General features: G+C 43.3%; 1 protein-coding gene across 3 annotated transcripts in view; it reads left to right on the plus strand.

Annotated features, from left to right (window-relative positions):
- GRAMD4 (GRAM domain containing 4) overlaps nt 1–21,346 on the plus strand; it is a 158,449-nt gene that overhangs the window by 103,579 nt on the left and 33,524 nt on the right. For all 3 annotated transcript variants that reach the window (XM_060244771.1, XM_060244768.1, XM_060244770.1), the window contains 4 exons: nt 396–457; nt 2,714–2,846; nt 4,001–4,026; nt 11,318–11,409. In XM_060244771.1, coding sequence (XP_060100754.1) covers nt 396–457; nt 2,714–2,846; nt 4,001–4,026; nt 11,318–11,409 — 313 coding nt within the window. The remainder of the gene's footprint in view (nt 1–395; nt 458–2,713; nt 2,847–4,000; nt 4,027–11,317; nt 11,410–21,346) is intronic.

Here is a 21,346-nt window from a genome sequence, read left to right on the forward strand (position 1 = left end):
GCTTGCATATCTGCGGCACTGAAAATGTTAACACATATAATTCAAATTGTTGCTGTCTCCTTTGGGCTCAGATCCAGGTGGGTAGCCATGTGGGTCTGAAGAAAGCAGTAGAACAAAGTTTGAGTGCCGTGTCGCCTTTAAGACCGACAAAGTTTTATATAAGGCATAAGCTTTCATGTGCATTCACACTTCTTCTTTGGGCTCAGTTATACCTTCAAAATTCTTTAATTATTATGAAGAAACAAATGTGTCCTTTGTCTGTCTTTCTTGTCTCTAGGGACTGACAAATTAACAGATATTTTCTTTTCAAGCAGGCATGTAAAAGTATTCCTGTGCTTTGTTCAACAGATACAGCTTATTCTAATATTAACCTTTTTTTTTGTTTTTTGCTTTAGAACGGAAGAGCCACCTCCTTCTTCACTGCCCACAAAAGCACAGACACAAGCCAATGGAACAGGTAGGAAGCCTGATTAACTCTCAGAATGGTTGCATTCAGGTTTTCTCCTCACTGAAAAGGAGGCATGAAACACTCAGCAGCTTGTGAGCCAAAGGGACTTTCTGCAGACAAGCAAGTGACCTTATCATTCAGATCAGATATGGTATGGGGAAAGTCCTCATGTTTTCCAGTAAAATGTTCTCATCAGACTTGTTTCCATGAATGTTTGGAATCTTGAGTTCTGAAAAGATGTTGCAACCTGTAGACTCTGGATTGCCACCTGGGATGATGTGGTGGTTGTCTTAGGTGACACTAGTCTTCTTACAATAACTCATCCTCGTCTGAAAAGGGGGAACGGAGATCACCCATCTATGTGCTGCCCACAACATCAATACTGGGGGATCTTCCCAAGGTTGATAATCTGCCTCTGTAAGGATTTATGTGTCTACCGAGTCCAGTACAAAGTGTTGGTTATCACCTTTAAAGCCCTATATGGCCGAGGACCAGCCTACCTAAGGGACCGTCTCTCCCCATATTAACCCCAGAGGGCACTGAGGTCAGTGGGTAAAAACAAAATGACCATCCCTGGGCCGAGAGAGGTCAAACTCCAACATACTAGAGTACGGGCCTTTTCAGCGGCTGCACCGGCATTGTGGAACCAGCTTCCGGAGGAGGTGCGGGCCCTGCGGGACCTCGGCCAGTTCCGCAGGGCCTGCAAGACCGCCCTTTTTAGGCAAGCCTATAATGACACTGACTGCTGAGTTGCTTGGTGTAAGAACCGCCATCCATAAGACTACCTAAACTGGCAGAACCAGCGCCATAACAGCTCTATCGCTGCCAGATATACTCATATATATTTAGTCTAATGAAAATCATGTATTTTAATTTAACTGACTGGTTTTTATGTTTAATTTTAATTGTTAAATTTAAAGTTTTATTATTTATGTTAATGTGTAAGTTGTTGTTAGCCGCCCTGAGCCGCCTAGGCGGGGAGGGCGGGATAGAAATAAAAGTTATTATTATTATTATTATTATTCAGTTTCTGCTTGACTGTTGGGAGAAACTGTTTACAAGCCTCCTACATCTCTTACATCCTATGTGAGTGAGCCATTTACATTGCTGCCTTGTGATCATTGTAAGAGCTTTTCTCCCGTTTTATATTGGGCTAATTATTTTCCTATTTCCTCACATGATCCACAGTGGAAAGTGGTTTAAATTCCAGTCTTGTAACTGCTTTGGGAACTCCCCTCCCCCTTTCATTCTTTAAACTTGCTATCTAGGAACTAATCTTTTGTTAAACATTGGGTACATAAACATGTAGCAAATCATATGCTCTCACTGCTTCTAGAACAAAGACCTAATAGCAATTATTGTAAACTTTCAGATTGCTATTATTACCATGGGTCTGAAGCATTCAGAATGTCATTAGGTGTGATAATGGTAGAAATGTCTATCTGCAAAGACCTAATAGCAATTATTGTAAACTTTCAGATTGCTATTATTACCATGGTAGAAATGTTGATAAAACACCACGGAATCCTGATTTCTAGCCTTATCTTTTTTTGAAGGATGTCAATTCATACATAATGCCAAACCACAGTCAGTACTATCATTTAGAATCTAGGCTATGGCTTCGAGTTTGGAAACAGTCAAACTATAGTCTGCTTCAATTATTCCAACTCACTTACACCCAGTTGCATCAGCAGAAAACAGTTCTTTGCCCTCTGTCCTAGTGCTGTGAAGGGAATGTGTGTAAAATTCTTATGGTGTCCCATTTTGCATTTGCTCCTCTACACATCTTGGAAAACATTTAGGTCACTGATTGGGTTGGAGAAGGTGTTTCCCTCTTATCCTGGCCTTGGAAATCTTGAAAGCGCCAAGCATTCATGGCTTGACAACTTGTAAGAACACAAGGCAAATGGAGTACAGTCACCATCATCTTTGATTGGTGGATTCTTTTAAGAATACTAAATTACAGTGCTGGTTTGTAATTTAAAAGTTGTTTGTGACTGGTCTTCAGGTGAGCCTCTGTAATTCACTGATAGGTAGGTCAACAATTCGTGTGGGTGTACTTTCTTATGATAATAGATCCTGTGACCAGAATCTTTAGTCCCAGGAAATATTCACTCTCCAAAGTATTATGCTAGTACTTAAGGCTCACTCAGTGCAGTTTTTCTCACCATTGGAGAATCCTGCCTGCACTTTAAAATTGTACATGTGTTGTTACAGGAAGCCAGTTTTTAGATGCATTCAAAGCATTCTGTGTTTGATCATTAGATAAACGTAGCCACATGATGTGTTCAAGAGTTCAGAAGTGGGTTTATGACAAGTTTGGGGAATACATAGAAGACTTCAGATTTCAGCCAGAAGAAAACACCGTGGAAACTGAAGAGCCACTTAGTGCTAGAAGGTAAATCTGGTTGGAAGATCCGGTTTTTGTTACCTAAATAACTAAAAAAAACATTGCTTGTAACAGTTATTCAAGTTAATAAGGTTGTGCTGAAACTTTCTAATGATGCTTCTTTGAATGGAAAAATTGTGCAGTGTACGAAATAAAATGAAATGTGGTACATACGGGGGAGGGACGGTGGCTCAGTGGTAGAGCGTCTGCTTGGGAAGCAGAAGGTCCCAGGTTCAATCCCTGGCATCTCCAAAAAAAGGGTCCAGGCAAATAGGTGTGAAAAGCCTCAGCTTGAGACCCTGGAGATCTGCTGCCAGTCTGAGAAGACAATACTGACTTTCATGAACCCAGGGTCTGATTCAGTATAAGGCAGCTTCAGATGTTCATATGTATGTGATGCATGTTTATAAAAGTGATAAGAAGTACTGCCTGTAAGATGCAAAATCACTAACCTGAAACCTTAGTCTCCAGATGATGTTCCATATGTACTGCTCACCCTGAATGCTTTAATAAGCTTATTTTTGTTAATGTACAACTAACTCCTGTGCCTGATTTACTCCAGGTAACTTGTTTTTGCTATCTAGACTCAGAACAGTTAAGTCCTGTATGGTTTCCAAAGCAAGTTAGCTTCAATGGGTGGTTTGCCATTGCCTGCCTCCGTGTCAGGACGCTGGTATTCCTTGGTGGCCTCCCATCCAAATATTGGCCAGAGTTTATGAACATATGAAGCTGCCTTATACTGAATCAGACCCTTGGTCCATCAAAGTCAGTATTGTCTTCTCAGACTGGCAGCGGCTCTCCAGGGTCTCAAGCTGAGGTTTTTCACACCTATTTGCCTGGACCCTGTTTTGGAGATGCCAGGGATTGAACCTGGGACCTTCTGCTTCCCAAGCAGATGCTCTACCACTGAGCCACCATCTCTCCCCTGAGCTGCCATCTCTCCATCTTATCCTGGCTTCCGAGATCTGATGAGATTGGGTTAGTCTGGGATATCTAGGTCCAGGACCTGGTAGCTGTGCAGAGGATAATTTTTTTATCATTTGTTGCCGGCATATGGCACATTCTGCTTTAGAACCATGTGTGTGCCGGATATTTCATAGAAAACAGAAATGTGTTTATTCTTCCAAGAAGCAAATTAATATTTCCCACCACTTATTTTACAGGCTTACTGAAAATATGAGACGATTAAGTAAGTATCCAACGCTACCACTGTATTTATGCAATGTTAGGGGCATTTTGTGCCTGCTCCTTATTTGTATGTAATATACTAAAAGAAGAGACTAATGTTTAAATGAATCATGTAAGCAATACAATCCGTACAAATTTGTTACCTTACTGACAAGAGACAGAATGTAGAATGACGCCAGCATGGGAAATAAACTGCACCTTAAGAATCCAATATTGCAGACATCTAAAATGGAAGAAGCATAACATAGCAAAACTGAGATGTTACTATTACATTTTGGCATGAATGGTATGTTGCAGGTTGTGAGTCAACCAGCATCAGTGTAAAATAACTTTCCAGTTGTTCCATCTTCCTTCCCTCATTGAAAAACCTTATGTTCTCCTACTAGTATCGATGTGCTGCACTAAGCAGCTTAAACGTGCTTATTTCAAATGTTTGCTGTATTCCGAGCTTCCTGGAAGGTGCTGCAAATTCTAAGGATAGAAATTCTGTAGAAGCAGTTTAGTTCTAAAATCGATTTTGAAGCAAGGAGGGACCACGGCTCAGAGTCAGATCATCTCCTTGGCCTGCAGAAGATCCCAGGTGCGATCCCCAGCATCTCCAGTTTGAAGGACCAGGCAGTAGGTGATGAGAAAGACATTTGCCTGAGACCTAAAAGAGCTGCTGTCAGTCTGCGTAATCCTGATGGAGTGATACTGATCTTGATTGACCAATGATCTGATTCATTATAGGGCAGCTTCATGTGTATTGGGAAATCCAACAGTATCTTTTGAAGTGTCACGCCATTCCCTCTTGTTTTACTTAATCATTCACAGAAATTCTGTGCAAACAACACATCCATGTATTAACTCACCTTGCAGGTAGGGAGAACGTACAGTGGTCTAATCCTCCAGCTCCGTATGATTGCTGAGTTGTCTGCACAGTACAAGCACACGAAGGAGCTTCCCACATGCGCACACCTTCCCTTTGATCAGTTGTTATTTTGGGGTGTCCGCAGGTACTTCTTCTGCATGTTCACATCATGCAAACAACTCAGCAGTTGTGGGGAGGGGCCAGCACATTCATGCCAGCTACATGGCAACTCAGCACACAGATGTGTTATTTGCAGAGGGCTAGAATTTGTATGCTCTTTATACTGAAGCTGGGGTTCCATGAAAAAAGCCCACAGGAAAAAAGCTCGCAAGAAAAAGCTCACAGAAAAAACGTACAGTCATAAATACTCACTAGAAAAAAGCCCACATGGAAAAAGCCCACACAGAAAAAAGCCCACATGGAAAGAAGCCCACATGGGAAAGTATCATTTAAAGCACCCATAGATATTTATAATTGCGGATAACCATTCATCTCCATTTATGAGAATGAACAGGTATTACCTATATTTTATGTTGTTTTTTTTTAGAATCAAAATGTCAGATTCACATGCAACAATTTGCGTTACGATTTTATCAAGTATAATGAAATAATAATTTTGCTGTGTTATTAGTATATTAATTCATTACTATACAAAAATTGGCCTGTATGAAGAGGACTTTAGTGTTCTTGAGTGTAAAGCTTTGGAAGGGAAAATACAGGAAATAAAAGTGACCGTTTTGTTATCAATGAACTTTATTAAAAAGGAAAAACAATAATAACAGAAATTAAACTCTATATGGAATTATTTTTAAATAAAATTAAATACTTTAAGTTTATTAATTTACAATTTGTCAGCCTTTTAAATGTTGGTATGAAGTAATTTCTAAAGTACTGTCTAGTAGTCACAGCTTTCGAACAACTACCGTATTTTTCGGTCCATTGGATGCTCCGGACCATTAGATGCAGGTGCCTGGCTGGTATACAAGCGGCGAGATCACTCCCTCCGCCCCCACCGCAAACCCAGCACTTCGCAGGGAGCGAACTCGCCGCTTGTCTCCCAGCCAGGCACGTAGGCGCCGGCGTGCTTCCCCCGCGCTTGCGTGCCTGGCTGGGAGATAAGTGGTGAGATCGCTCCCTGCGAAGTGCTGGGTTTGCGGTGGGGGCGGAGGGAGCGATCTCGCCGCTTGTCTCCCAGCCAGGCACGCAGGCACAGAGGAAGCACCCGCCCCCTCCGCAAACCCAGCGCTTCGCAAAGCGCTGAGCTGTGGAGGGGGCGGCATGCTTTCCCCGTGCCTGCCTGCTTGGCTTCAGCTGATGCTTACAGCAAGCGCCAGGATCGCTCCCTCCACCCTCCGATCCCAGCGTTTGCTGAAAGCAGCAGCTGAAGCCAGGCAGAGGAAGCACCCACCACCTCTGCAAACCCAACACTTCGCAAAGCGCTGGGCTGTGGAGGGGGCGGCGTGCTTTCCCCGTGCCTGCCTGCCTGGCTTCAGCTGATGCTTGCAGCAAGCGCCAGGATCGCTCCCTCCACCTTCCGATCCCAGCGCTTGCTGAAAACAGCAGCTGAAGCCAGGCAGAAGAAGCACCCGCCCCCTCCGCAAACCCAGCGCTTCGCAAAGCGCTGGGCTGTGGAGGGGGCAGCGTGCTTTCCCTGTGCCTACCTGCCTGGCTTCAGCTGATGCTTACAGCAAGCGCCAGGATCGCTCCCTCCACCCTCCGATTCCAGCGCTTGCTGAAAGCAGCAGCTGAAGCCAGGCAGCGGAAGCACCCGCCCCCTCCGCAAACCCAGTGCTTCGCGAGCGCTGGCTGTGGAGGGGGCGGCGTGCTTTCTCCCTGCCTGTTTGCATGGCTTCAGCGCTGATGCTTAAAGCAAGTGCTGGGATCGGAGGGTGGAGGGAGCGATCCTGGCGCTTGCTGTAAGCGTCAGAGCTGGAGCCAGGCAGGCAGGCGCGGGGAAGCGCCGGGACGGAGGCAGCGGATCGCCCCCCCCCGGAGGAAGGTACGTACGGTACCTTCGCTCCATAAGACGCACACACTTTTTACCCCACTTTTTTTTTGGGGGGGGGAGTGCGTCTTATGGTGTGAAAAATACGGTATATGTCTTAAAATATTTCAAATAATTGATATTATGTAGTTATTTTGTTATTAAAATTAAAACCATAAGATAACAAAACTATAAGATAAAATAAGAATTTCCTAGCTCAATTTCCCTTTACTTGTATTTTAACAAATACATTGTGGTACACCCAGTGACCATGACTAAAGACTGCCTAACACTAATAGTAAAAGCAACAATTATTTAAGAACAAGGAGGCCCGTTTGCAGTCAACCAGGGATAGGGCCTTTTCAATTACAGCCCCCTGCTGGTGGAACCAGCTACCGGAGGAGGTGAGGGCCTTGCGGAACCTTGGGCAGTTCCACAAGGCCTGTAAGACGGTCCTCTTCTGGTTGGCATATAACTATCTGGTATTAAAAACTGCGAAGGAAGGCTGTGAGAATAGCACAGAACTGTCAGACTGTTTGTTTCTTGTTTCACTGTTTTAATTATTGTAAATTATTGTATATGCTTTTTAATATTTATTAATTTTATTGTTTTAGATTTTATGTTGTAAGCTGCCCTGAGCCCGCCTCAGTGGGGGGGGGGGGGCGGGATATAAATCAAATAAATAAATAAAATAAACAAACAAACAACAAGCCTTTATTGGCATATATATAGAGAACAACAATAACAACAGCAACAACAACACAGATATAATTCTGCATTGCAAATTAGCCAGTCTCCTTAACTAAATAAGTTTATCTTCCACATGCTCATATTGCTGCACAGAAGTGGCAACCATGTTTCCTCTTTTTCACCTCTAGGCGACCTGGCTGTGTATTAGCCAGTGTTAGTTTGTGGCAAGCCAGGTCCTTTTCCCTTACTCCCATTATACTTTTCCCTTGCGAGGGAAGCCCAGCTTGGAGGAGAGCACATGCCAGTGCACAATCCTGCTGCTCTCAGCTTCCCAGGTATGTTTGGTGTAGTGGTTAAGTGTGTGGACTCTTATCTGGGAGAACCGGGTTTTATTCCCCACTCCTCCACTGGCATGGCCTTGGGTCAGCCATAGCTCTGGCAGAGGTTGCCCTTGAAACGGCAGCTGCTGTGAGAGCCCTCTCCAGCCCCACCCACCGCCCTCTCCAGCCCCACCCACCCACAGGGGTCTGTTGTGGTGGGGCGGGAAGGTAAAGGAGATTGTGAGCCGCTCTGAGACTCTTTGGAGTGGAGGGCGGGATATAAATCCAATATCATCATCTACCTCACAGGGTGTCTGTTGTGGGGGAGGAAGGGAAAGGAGATTGTGAGCCGCTCTGAGACTCTTTGGAGTGGAGGGCGGGATATAAATCCAATATCTTCATCTACCTCACAGGGTGTCTGTTGTGGGGGAGGAAGGTAAAGGAGATTGTGAGCTGCTCTGAGACTCTTCGGAGTGGAGGGCGGGATATAAATCCAATATCTTCATCTACCTCACAGGGTGTCTGTTGTGGGGGAGGAAGGTAAAGGAGATTGTGAGGCGCTCTGAGACTCTTCGGAGTGGAGGGTGGAATATAAATCCAATAGCTTCATCTACCTTACAGGGTGTCAGTTGTGGGGGGGAGGAGGTAAAGGAGATTGTGAGCCGTTCTGAGACTCTTCGGAGTGGAGGGCGGGATATAAATCCAACATCTTCTTCTTCTTCATCTGGGAAGCTGAAGGCTTTGGGGTGGGGGGAGGGGCACCCCCGGTGGCTGCCTGCCTCGCCTACTCACATGTGCCAGCCATGTATTTAATTATACTTGAAGAATCACAACACAAATTGTTGCATGTGAATATGACATATTGTAATCCTTGAATAACAACATAAAATATAGGTAATACCCAGGTCATTTCACAGAAAAAGAGGTGCTGGAGGTCGTTAGCACAGCTCATTTGCTTATGCCACACACCCCTGACATCACTGGAAGGTGTACGAAATGATATCAGCTCAGCATATACCTTAAAATGCTTTTTGAGTTATAATTGTCACAATAAAACCTTGCTCTCATTATACTTTTTGAATTACTTTCTCCTTTGTGGCCACAGTGGTATGATGATTTCCATCTCTCTGCTTTATGTTTTGGTTATTTCCCCATTTTTTTGTGGGGGGAAATATTAGAATATTCAGCAAAATTCTCACAGGGGGTTTGAACAATGGAGCCCAGAAGCAAGTATTTTTTTGGGGGGGGGGAGGAAAGGAAGGAGAGAGAGAGAGAGAGAGAGAGAGAGAGAAAGAGAGCAATAAAATTTAGAGGTTCTGGAGCTCCATTCCTGTGAGCTCCTGCCCAAAATGAGGCCTGGTAATACCTGTTCATTCTCATAAATGGAGGTGAATGGTTATCCACAATTATAAATATCTATGGTGGTTTAGATGATATTTTCCCATGTGGGCTTTTTTCCATGTGCACTTATTTCCATGTGGGCATTTTTCAGTGTGGGCATTTTTCAGTGTGGGCATTTTTCCTGTGAGCATTTATGACCATGGTTTTTTTCTGTGAGCCTTTTTCCTGTGGGCTTTTTTCTGGTTACCAGTTGGGATAGCCAGTCTCAGGAACCACAGTGAAACTGCAGTTTTAAAAATCAAGCAAATATTTTTAAAATGCCATAAAAAACTCTGATGCTCCCCTAAACTAAAGGGTGTATAACGTAGAAACTAATTTAGAACATACAGAATATGCTGGCTGGCAATCAAAGAACTATTCAAAACTCCGCCCACCCCCCATGGATGTTTCCGTTTTGATGTTTCTTGCCAGCCAAGCACAATCTTACCCTTGCATATCTTTTCAACATTCTGTTGCATGTAGATTCTTTTCCGGAATTATTTATCACAGTTGGAATTGCTTAATATTAATCCGAAAAGGTGCCAGACTATTGCTTGACATCTTATACTGCAAGAATATGGGCTGTGTCTTCGTTTGTTCTCTTCCTTTTAATCACAATGTGTGTCCTTCGCTCCCACCCAGCTCTGGAGCTGCATTGGCTTTTCGTGTCCTGTCTCTACTTTATGCTAAGTCCACTGTGAGGAATCTCTGACTTCAGATGAATTCGGATTAGAGATGGGCATGAACTGGGGAAATGGTGGTTCATGTTGGTTCATTGTTCGTTTGATTGCCAGAACCAGTTCTTCATGCTGGGTTGTGGTTCATTTGATTTCCCAAACCAGTTTGTGGTTCATTTGGTTCAGGTGAGGTAGAACAGCCCCCTCATGAGTTAGAGACGCCAAACTCACCAGGAGTATCAGCAGACTCACCTCCATCTGCCCTCTAAGTTTGGTGAAGAGTGGATTTGGAATGTCTGAGTTATAGCCCCCCAAAGCTGGTGCCCCCGGGAAACCTCAGCTTCAGCTCTCATGACCACTAGCTCTTCTTTCTTTGTGCTGCAAAGTGAAAGCAGCTGAGTCAGGGTATCTGTTCCAATGGGAGCTCTGGGATTGGCTTCCAGAGCTGCTAGTCAAGATATGGATAACTGCTATGGGTGTTTCTAGGGCTCCCAGAAGTCCACCCCCAGCTTTGCCTAGGAATTAATTGAATCAGTGCCAGGCTGTCTGGAAAAACAAACTGCAAAAACAAACAAAAAAAGGTGGTTCATTTTCCAGTTCGGGCATGGTGCAAGCAAAGGAACTGGTTCAAAATGAACCAGCCCAGTTTATGCTCAAACCGGGCTTCATTTTTTTTTTTTTTGGTTCGTGCCCATCCCTAGTTCAGATGACTTCACAATTTGAAACACAACAGAACTTTCATGTCACTTGCGATACGATGCTTTCAGTGAGGAAGTTTTGGTTATTCAAGAGATGTGTAGTTGCACTAGTTCTTGGGCCAAACATTGTATTGTTTGGCCCTGAGTTAGATTAGGGAAACCACAATGTAACTTGCAGTCATATTTGCTCTTGGGAAACTAATATTCACAAGGGCGGTGGGGCCTGATTTCACTTGAGAGCATGGTGTGCGGAGTAGGAGGGGCTTCACACCATTTTGCCATACCAAAAAAAGTCCAGTTTGCCCCACCCATTTGGGAACATCAGTTCTCCAATGGCACGTATGACCGCAAGTCAAGTTTGGGCTTATGTGAAACACAGTGTTTAGTTAGTCTCCTGAAGTTCTGGAAGTCCTTCACAGAACAGCCCCTGTGCAGAGTTATATCCTTCTAAGCCCATTAACTTCAGTAGATTTAGAAAGGGTGTAACTCTGTTTAGGATTGCACTGTTGAATAAATAGAGGCTGTGTTTTGTGGTGTTACTTGAATGGCTTATATTTGAAAAGCATCATACGTTATGCCATATGTAGCCATCACGTTTTGGGTTTCTCCTCCCTCTTTCAGGTATAAAACTCGTGAAGATGTGTTCTTTAAAATATTACTAAGTAACACAGTTTTATTATTCCTTCTATGTAGAAAGAGGTGCCAAACCTGTTACGAATTTTGTGAAGAATCTTTCTGCCTTATCAGACTGGTATTCTATCTACACTTCTGCTATTGCCTTTATTGTAAGTTGTTCTTTCCTGGTCAGGTGAATTAGCGTGTGCTGTTTTTTTTGTTCAAAGTAGAAGAAAGCATTATTGAAACTAAGAAATATTAAACTAAGTATTGAGGAATTATATGGTGACAGTATATGCTCTGGTTTATTGTTTAATTTGTAAAGCAGTGTAAAGTGATAATAGCTCATCTCGACATTAGGAAAAATAATGTGATAAGATACACTGGACAGAGAAAGATAGAAGTTTTCATTAATAAGAGATGTCAACAAAGTGGTGTATAAAAGCCAAGCTGTATTGCGTGGCTCTGCAGAATCCCTAGCCCTATAACTTTAAACATATGCTTAAACTGATGATAATTAAAGATTTCCCTTTGGAGAGTGGGCAGTGGGAATAACCTGTGTATAGAAAGATTCATTTCAAGTTTAAACAAAAAGGCCTTTGATTGCAAAAGTGTTCATTTTTGTGACTTCTGTGAAGTCCCTCATGGGACCACACATTCATAGGCCAATGCAGAAAAGAAAACTCTCAAGATTTCTAGCTTTTTCTAAGACTTCAGGAGTGTTCCCATTCCTTTCTAGTATGTGCCAACATTTTCCCACCCAAATGGTCACATGACAGAGGTTGGGAGAGTACTCCCTCAGTCATCTCTTTGTTGTCTTAAAGAAAGGACCATCTCTGCTCTAGCTCATCTTGTTTTCCTCAGAAAGGTCTTGAGTGAGATAATTCTGGTCTTTTCTTTGTCAGGATGGCCTTGTCTAAAAAGCATGGGAAATTGGGACGAAGATGGCCTAACCATAAGCAGTGTCTTACTTGCCTGGGCAAGACCCACAATGTTGCAGCCTGTTCCATATGCCACAAGTACACACCCAAGGTTCACCAGAAAAGAGCATCTCATCTTAAAGCAAGAAGGAGGAGGAGGATTTATACCCTGCCCTTCATTCAGAGTGGCTTACAATCGCCTTCCCTTTCTCTCTTCACAACAGACACCTTGTGAGGGAGGGGGGGCTGAGAGCTCTGAGAGAACTGTGACGGACCCAAGGTCATCCAGCTGCTGCATGTGGTGGAATAGGGAATTAAACCCTGTTCTCTAGATTAAAGTCTGCTGCTCTTAACCACTACGCCAAACTGGCTTTGGAAGAAGACATTGGGAGCTTTTGGTAAAGACCAGCCTGTTCGGACGATCAGAGATCCGAAGGCTTGAGTCTGTACTCCTTTGTTGGGGTCAGTGCCCTCTGTATTCCTATTGGAGCTGAGAGTACCTATGTCTGTAAAGGTGGCACTGATTCCTCAGAGCATGTAGGAACTGCCCACTAAAAAAACACAAAGGCAAATCCAAGGTTAAAGACTTACCTCCTGAGCACTGAAGGGCTCTGCTCCTCAACTGGTTTGGCCTTGGACTCCATCACTACCTCTGACGCTAGTGGCTAGTCTGCAGTCATCTGATGATGAGGTTGTTGACATTCAGCTGTCTTTTCCTCCAATTTTGAAATTTTTATTTTTCAAGAAAAAGAGGAAAAGGGAAGTGGAAATAGAGAAGTGATAATACATCTATCGAGAAGAATAGAATGCATTCTGCATATCGCTATATCAATCAAACAAAAGAAAGTTTCATCATATTGTTACACACTTAACCTCTCATCACAGTAGTCATATAGCATTGTACTGTAAATTCCCACTTCAGTTATCCATTTAACTTGCATTTCAACCATATAAATGGAAGAATATTCACCACAATTCACCCCAGAGCAGTTTAAGTGTCTAACCATTCATATAGCTTCTCCCTGTATTTTGTTGCTGCTTCCAGTAATTTCCCGATCAATTCCTGCTTCGTAGGCAGTTCTTGAAGTTTCCATTGCTGAGCAAACAAGATCCTAGCTGCTGTGTTAATATGTGCCATTAGATGTCTTGTCTCTTTTGTATAATCACTAGGGTACATGTTCAGCAAGAAGAGTTCTGGTTTAAATTGAACCTGCATCTTCAACATTTTCTGCAGTATTTCATGTAACATCTTCCAGTAATCTTTCGCCTTCTCACAAGTCCACCACATATGGTAAAACGACCCAACTCGTGTGGACTCTTATCTGGGAGAACCGGGTTTGATTCCCAACTCCTCCACTTGCACCTGCTGGAATGGCCTTGGGTCAGCCATAGCTCTGGCAGAGTTGTCCTTGAAAGGACAGCTGCTGTGAGAGCCCTCTCAGCCCCACCCACCTCACAGGGTGACTGTTGTGGGGGGAGAAGTTACAGGAGATTGTAAGCCGCTCTGAGTCTCTGATTCAGAGAGAAGGGCGGGGTAAAAATCTGCAATTCTTCTTCTCTCTCAGCTAGGAAGTTTGAAAATATGTAGAAAGTGAGGGAAGAAGGATGCAAGTTCTTGTTTTCTCGCCCAGTGGCTAGTTCACTGAAGTCATGCCTTCTAAACAGCACTCTGGGACACATCCTTCTCCCTTTGAGAAGGAGGGGCAAAAGCTGGATGGTTTGGAGAGAAAGATGTTATGCCATAATGGGCAGGTATCAGATGTTCCTCTGGGAACATGTTTCCCAATATAATGATGCTTTGCTACAAGATAGGATGACCTTGTTGAGAATCGTACTGAGTCATACGGCCAAAGGCATCAAGCTGTGAGAACAGCAAATCACTGTGGCTTGTCATGTGATGGATTCAACTAACTAGGTCTGTAGCATCGGCCATTGTGCTGCATTGCCACTCATGGTGGCATTCCACTGAAGAGTAGGTCAGGTTAAGTCCCTCACAAACTACATTGTTTGTAGGGGCTTAGTTGGACCTCAAAGTTGGTGAAGCTTTCTTACCTCTGCAGAGCTTTGGTAATTCACAACTTAGTGCACAGGTTTTGTTCAAACAGATTCCAGTCTGCCAGATATATAACAGAAATTACCTGCTTGGCTTCCACAACATCAGTGGTGTCCTTTGCTCGGCTCTGTATGAGGACCCTTCAAAATTGGTTCCTTTGTACATTTAATACCCTCACTGACTCCCCATGGAAGTGTGTTTCTGTTCCTAGATCTGTGTTGTGTTCCCTGTCATAGTGGCAGACCTGGACAACCTGTGCAATGGATGTACAGGTGCAGAGTTAAATGAAATTGAAATATTCACAGATGCTTCATTGTTGGGTTTGGGCCCTCAGTGTGGTTCCCATTCAATTAATGGCCAGTGGTCTGTAGCTGAAGGTCCCCTTCATATTAATTTACTAGATTTTAGGGTGATTAAATATGTCTTGCTCTCTTTTACAGTGCTTCTCAAGGGCAAGCAAATTCTTATTTGTACAGACAGTATGACAGCAAAATTCTGTTTAAACAAACAAGAGGGTGTGGGCTCTCTGGCTTCTTTAGCAAATAAGTCCCAGATTTGGTGCTGGGCGGCCATAGCAAGGGGTATTTCTTTGCAAGCCATCCATGTTGTAGAAGCGTCTTAACTGGGCCGCAGATTCCGTCAGAAGACTGACTACTCAGACACAAATGGTCTATACAAATGGTTTACCTTCAACCTGTTTTCCATCCTTGGGAGTTCTCCAATGTGGACCAGTTTGCATCTGAGATCAATACCAAAATGCACTTTTCTGTTCACTGGTGTCAAGCATCGATATTTCGAAATAATCAAGCATTTGTTTTAAATCAGACTTGTTTTATTGAAACTCCATGACTTGCTCAGAAGACAGATTCATTGGAAGTAATACTGGATACAAAGTTGCATAGTGTCTTATAGGCTAGTTCAAAAGGTAGGGTTACAGATAACTTCAAAAGAATAACATAAAGATGCAAGTGGGGATGAAAGTTCAAAGGCATTTCGTCTCTCAGGCATTTAGCCATCTCAGCCATCTCGTCTCTCACCATCTGGAAGAGCCCCCTGTCATCAGGATCGGGTTCCTCTTCCTCCTCGTCCGGGCATGGCTGATCTCAGTCGTCCCCATCCTTCTCCTCCTCCTCTGGTCTTGGTTCATTTCGACCACCTCCTCCTCCAGCTCTCGCACCATCCTGGTCACGTTCTTCCCCCGCTCTCACCCGTCGGGATGGTCGGGCCAGGATCGCTTCTTACTGAGCCGATGCCTCATCCATCAGGGTAGTAGAGGTTCGGGGGACCCACACTTTCAGAGTGATGAACAGTTGTTGGATATGTAAGGAGGATCCTTTCCCCGTGACTTGACGCGCATCAATCATGTGCCACAGCAGTGTCCACACCCCGGCGCCTTCTCCTCTAGGCTCGCCTCTCAGCCTATCCGGCGTAGTAGGGAATCTGCTGTTATCTGGTGTCCTCTCCGCCATACAGTTAGAAAGTTGCCAGTTCGGTTAAATTCCCAAGGAGGATTACTTCCAAAATGTCAAGCATCGATATTTCGAAATAATCAAGCTTTTGTTTTAAATCAAAGACTTGTTTTATTGAAACTCCATGACTTGCTCAGAAGACAGATTCATTGGAAGTAATATTGGATACAAAGTTGCAAAGTGTCTTATAGGCTAGTTCAAAAGGTAGGGTTACAGATAACTTCAAAAGAATAACATAAAGATGTGAGCTGATAAGGCAGGGCTGTGTGAATCTGGGGGAGAGGCACTTTACACTGTTCAATACAAGGTTATGCTACAGATCCTGAGAAGAGAAGATTTTATTATGCACCCACTGGGTGGGGGGAGAAGAAAGGAATGAGAGGGGGAAGGGTGGAAGGAGAAAGGTATGGATAAAACAGCACTTAGAAATAGCATGCTTGACAACTGGAGGATCAGACCCAGAGTCAGCTGGGGGATTATTTCCAGATTTTTGCTGCCCTGTATACTTTTCTATGCCTTTCTCCTTAGATCAGGAGTGGCCAAACTTGCTTAATGTAATAGTCATGTAGAATAAATCTCAGATGTCTGAGAGCCGCAAGACATGAACAGCAGATGTTTGAGAACTGTAAGACAGGAAGAGAGGGAAGGAGGGAGGAAAGTAAATTAGGAGGGTGAGAGGTGGAAAGAAAGCCACTTTAACTTTAAATGCATTCTCCAAGTTACCAGCTGACTTGGCTTGGAGAAGTGATTTAAAGAGAAAAATGCCTTCTCCAAGCCAGCCAGTGGGATGGTGGGAACTTTGAGAGCAACACAATATGTGTGAAAGAACCACATGTGGCTCCCGAGCCACAGTTTGCCCACCTCGCCCTAGACCAATACTGAGCAGGGTCATTTTAAAACTCAAAGTGAGGAACACCAATTGTATTTTGGTAGATCTTCTTTGTGGTCTCTGTGCTTCACACTCATGGGATGAAGCACCAGCACTGATCCCCGATCAGTAACTCCAAAGTCCAGCTTTTTGGCCACAGCATCAGATTCCTGATCCTAGACAATCTCTTGAGAGCGAGATACATCCCTTTCCTGGTCAGTGAGGACTTGCTCCACATAGTCAGGATGTTGTTGATGCCAGTGGTGAGGAATTTGGGCATGATCATGGATGCCTCACTTTCCATGGAGGCCCAGGTCACAAACATTGCCAAATCAGCCTTTTATCATCTCCAGCTGGTCAGGCAATTGGTTCCCTACCTTTCCCACACAATGGTCACCTCCAGTGTTCCCTCTAAGCTAAGTTAGTGTTAGCTAGCTCACAGATTTTTAGCCTCCAGCTCACACATTTTTGTCTTAGCTCAGAAAGGATACACCCAGAGCACACTAATCTATGCACTAGCTCACAACTTTAATGCCAGTAGCTCTCAACTTTTAATACCAGTAGCTCACAAAGTAGAATTTTTGCTCACAAGACTCTGCAACTTAGAGGGAACACTGGTCACCTCCACACAATGGTCACCTCCAGGGTGGATTATTCTAATTTTCCCTGTGCAGGGCTGCCCTTGAAACTGACTCAGAAATTTCAGCTAGTTCAAAATGCAGCTGTGTATGTCCTTACCAGGACTCCTGTATGAGCACATATACACCCAGTACTCCACCAGCTGCACTGGCTTCCAGTTTCGTATCAGATCCAGTTCAAGGTTATGGTATTTACCTTCAAAGTCCTATGCAGTCAGGGACCAGCATATCTGCAGGATTGTCCGACTGTGCCCCCCAAAGAGCCTTGTGTTCTTCAGATCAACATCTACTGGTGATCCCCAGCACAAGAGATGTCCACCTAGCTTTGACCAGAGCCAGAGCCTTTTCATCTCTGGCTCTAGCCTCCTGGAACCATCTTCCAAGTGAAATCAGGGGCCTGTGGGACTTACTACAATTCCACAGGGCCTGTAAAATGGAGCTGTTCCATCAGGCCTTTGGTTGAGGCGGCAGATATCAAATTATTCTGCCCTCCTGCTCCAGCCATCTGTTCCATCCACTGACACTATCTGTAGATGTTACTTTTATGCTGCTACTGGTGGGAGTCTTACCACGTGTTAAAGTCTAGAACATCTGAGTATCAATGCAATGGAAATTCCTTGAGACCACTTTACCACATTGAAGCCATCTTGTAATTTATATTATAGTGGGTGGGATAATAATCAAAACAAATAAATGAATGAATAAATCCCCTCCCGCATCACAGAGTATGATCCCTACATCTCACAACCTGCAAGATTTTTTTTTTGGGGGGGGGGGGTACTAGCTTATTCTTCCTGTTTCAGTGTGCAGACCCTTAACCAGAAAATCCATTGCCAACAAATGAGGCAAGTTTTTCCAATGAGCCTCTACTGTTGTTTTAACAATTTATTGATAACATATGGTTACAAATCTTAATTTTAAATTTTCAGTGCTAACCCATATGGCATTACAACCCCCCCCCCCTCCAATGTTGACTTCCCCGGAGTTATAGATTCAAGTTCAATACTAAAGGTACTTCTAACTGATCAAAATTCAATACATATATTTCCCCCCCCCCCCATTAATGCTAAAAAATTGTCCAATGTCTTTTTACGTTCCACTCTTTCTCCATATAGCCTTTAAATTTCTTCCACTCCTTTTTAAATATCTCTAAGTCATAGTCTCTTAGCGTTCTAGTTAGTTTGTCCATTTCACTCCACGATAAAACTTTCATAGTCCGGTCCCATTTCTCTGGTATTTTTTCTTGTTTCCATAGCTGCGCATACAATGTCCTAGCAGCTGATAGCGAGTACCAAATTAGAGTCCTGTCTTCCTTTGGGAATTTTTCTAATTGTAATCCAAGCAAGAATGTCTCTGCAGTTTTCTTAAAGTCGTAACCCAAAATTTTGGAGATTTCTTGTTGTATCATCTTCCAGTACTCTTTCGCTTTTTCACAAGTCCACCACATATGAAAGAAAGAACCTTCATGTTTTTTTACATTTCCAACATCTATCCAACATCTTTTTACTCATCCTAGCCAGTTTTTTCAGAGTCATATACCACCTCTACATCATCTTAAAACAGTTCTCTTTGATACTCTGACAAGTTGAGATCTTCATTGAGTTCTTCCAAAGGTGCTCCCACGCCTCCATTGTATTTCTCTATTCACATTAATTGCCCATTTAACCATTTGAGACTTTACTGCTTCTGTAGACCATTTCAATAATAATTTGTATACTTTTAATATCGATTTTTCATTATCTCCACCAACGAGCCTCTACTGAAAGGGTTCAGCCAGAGATGTGTTTTCGATACATCATCTTTGAGTATTCACCGAAAAGATAAAGGTTTGGCTATAGCATCCATAAAGGTGCATTTGGCAGCTTTTTAGGCCTTTCATGTTGATGACGATGGCTACTCAGTTTTCTGACGTAAGATGCCAAAAAAGTTTTTTGAAAGGATTGTTTAATATGTATCCTTCAGTGCCCCCTCCCATTCTACAATGGAGTCTTGTCCTGTCAACCCTGATGTGTAAAACCATTTGAGCCCGTGGCTACATGTGACTTGTGTTTTTTATCATACGAGATGGCATTCCTGTTGACCAGAACCTCTTCACAGAGGGTCAGGGAACTGAGGACACGCAGTTGTTCATTTCCCTTCGCTAAATTTTGTGATGGTGCCGTGATCAAAGCTGGGCTTCCTTTCTAAGATTGTATTGACTTTCCACACATCCCAAGCTATTATACTCCCTGCTCAACATCTGTAAAGCTGCTATGTGGTTGTTGGTTTCCACTTTTGTGAAACGTTATGCCATTGATGTTGACTCCAGTAGTGATGTGACTGTGGGGAAATCAGTGCTTCAGTTGTTGTTTTGCTGAGGATCCCACACCCACCTCCTCTAGTAACTGAGCTTGCTACTCTCCCAAGTGGGACTTCACAAACACCACAAAGATGCCAACAGCATTGCACTTAACTGTAACTGTTGTTCTTCTAATAGTCTTCTGTACAGGCACACATCCCTCCCTCCCACTGTGGGATCTTGTGAGAGTTTTTCTCCATGGCAGTGAAGGGAGGACTGAGGGAGGAGTGCTCTCCCCTCCTCCATCATGTGCTGGTTTGGGTGGGAAAACACCAGCATGCACCAGAGGGGAAGAGGAATTTTCTGAAACCTTAGAAAGAGCTAGAAATCTTGAGAATTTCCTTCTCCCTGACTGGTCTGTGTATGTACAGGCCATGTATACGTGCACAGAAGACCATCTGATGAACTACAAAGTTGCAAGTAAGTGTGGTGCTGTTTTTCAGGACGTGGGCAGTGAAAAGTATGAGTCTGTGGTCCTGCGTCTGCCACAGAACTCAGCATAAATATGTTGAGCTCGGAAGAACCAACAACATGCCCACTCTCTCCCCCCAAAAAGCCTCTGTCTTGGGGGAAATGGATATTTACTTCTTCACCACTTTCTTTTCAAGAAGAGTCATGACACTTGAATTCTGAATGTTACCCCTATGACTTCTACTCTCACAGGTGGTGGTCATCTAGCCACCTGAACACAGTTTTCATGGAAAGGTAGTATTTAAATGTCCTTAAATACATAAATTAAAAATCTGTCATTACATTTTATCTCACCCTTGCTCTCAGGAGCTCAGGGAGATGTTTATAGTTCTTTCTGCCTACATTTTGTCCTCTCTACAACCCCATGAAGCAGGTTGGGCTGTGAGAGTGAATGGCCCAAGGTCACCAAAGCAAACTTCATAGCTGAATGAGAACTTGAATTATCCCATCCTGGTCCCATTTCAAACTACTTCTTCATTCTCAGTATAATATCAGTATCCTTTTATTCATTTTGCAGCTTTTACATATGTATAAATGCTCGTTGAATGTTGACTGTTGAAAGAGAGAACCCACTCAGATGGTTGTATCTTTAGAAACTGCCTTTCACAGGGCAAGATGATTTCCATTTCTGGATGCCGGCCCAATGATACAGTTTTTGTCAGGCACAGTGCTTTGGAAATTGGTGATACATTCTGTGCTGAGGAGAAATAAGGAAGGGGGTTACATGTTACAAAAAACAAGGTTCTCCCCAGTAAAATGGCGGTTCCATTATATATACATTTCCTTCACAGCACCTGGTTCAAATAAATCTCGGTCTTGATGTTTTTATTATGGATATTTCTTTAACTTTGCGAGCAGTAGCCAATCAGGTGGAAGAGCTATTTATCCCTATGACCTCAGAGCAGGAAGTGACTGGTTAGAAAATTTTTATCCAACCTTTATACCACTCATAGTTTAACAAGATGGAACATAGGACTGCCATTTTAGATAGCTTTACGATCTCTGTAACACACAATTCCATCCATCTGAATGGCGACCACATGAATTATCCAGTCATCAAATATGACAGGGTTTCTTTGGTGGTATCCTTTCTGTGCCAGATTACACTTCCAGGGTACCTTTGTCCTTCGGTGTCACAAAGTTCTGTGAATACAATATTTCTCTTTCTTGGCAATATATTTCAATTGATCATTGGTTTATCGAACTGAAGCATAGACTTTGTCAACATTTTCCTGATATTTTACAATGTGTTAACAGCCTAAAGCGCCAATTGTTTTAGGAATGTCTGCTCATTAGGAATAGTGGCTTCTCATTAATTGGTGTTTGTGACCTCAAAATGTGATGGCTTTG

Source organism: Heteronotia binoei, chromosome 8, assembly GCF_032191835.1.
Source record: "Heteronotia binoei isolate CCM8104 ecotype False Entrance Well chromosome 8, APGP_CSIRO_Hbin_v1, whole genome shotgun sequence".
Classification (NCBI taxonomy): Eukaryota; Metazoa; Chordata; class Lepidosauria; order Squamata; family Gekkonidae; genus Heteronotia; species Heteronotia binoei.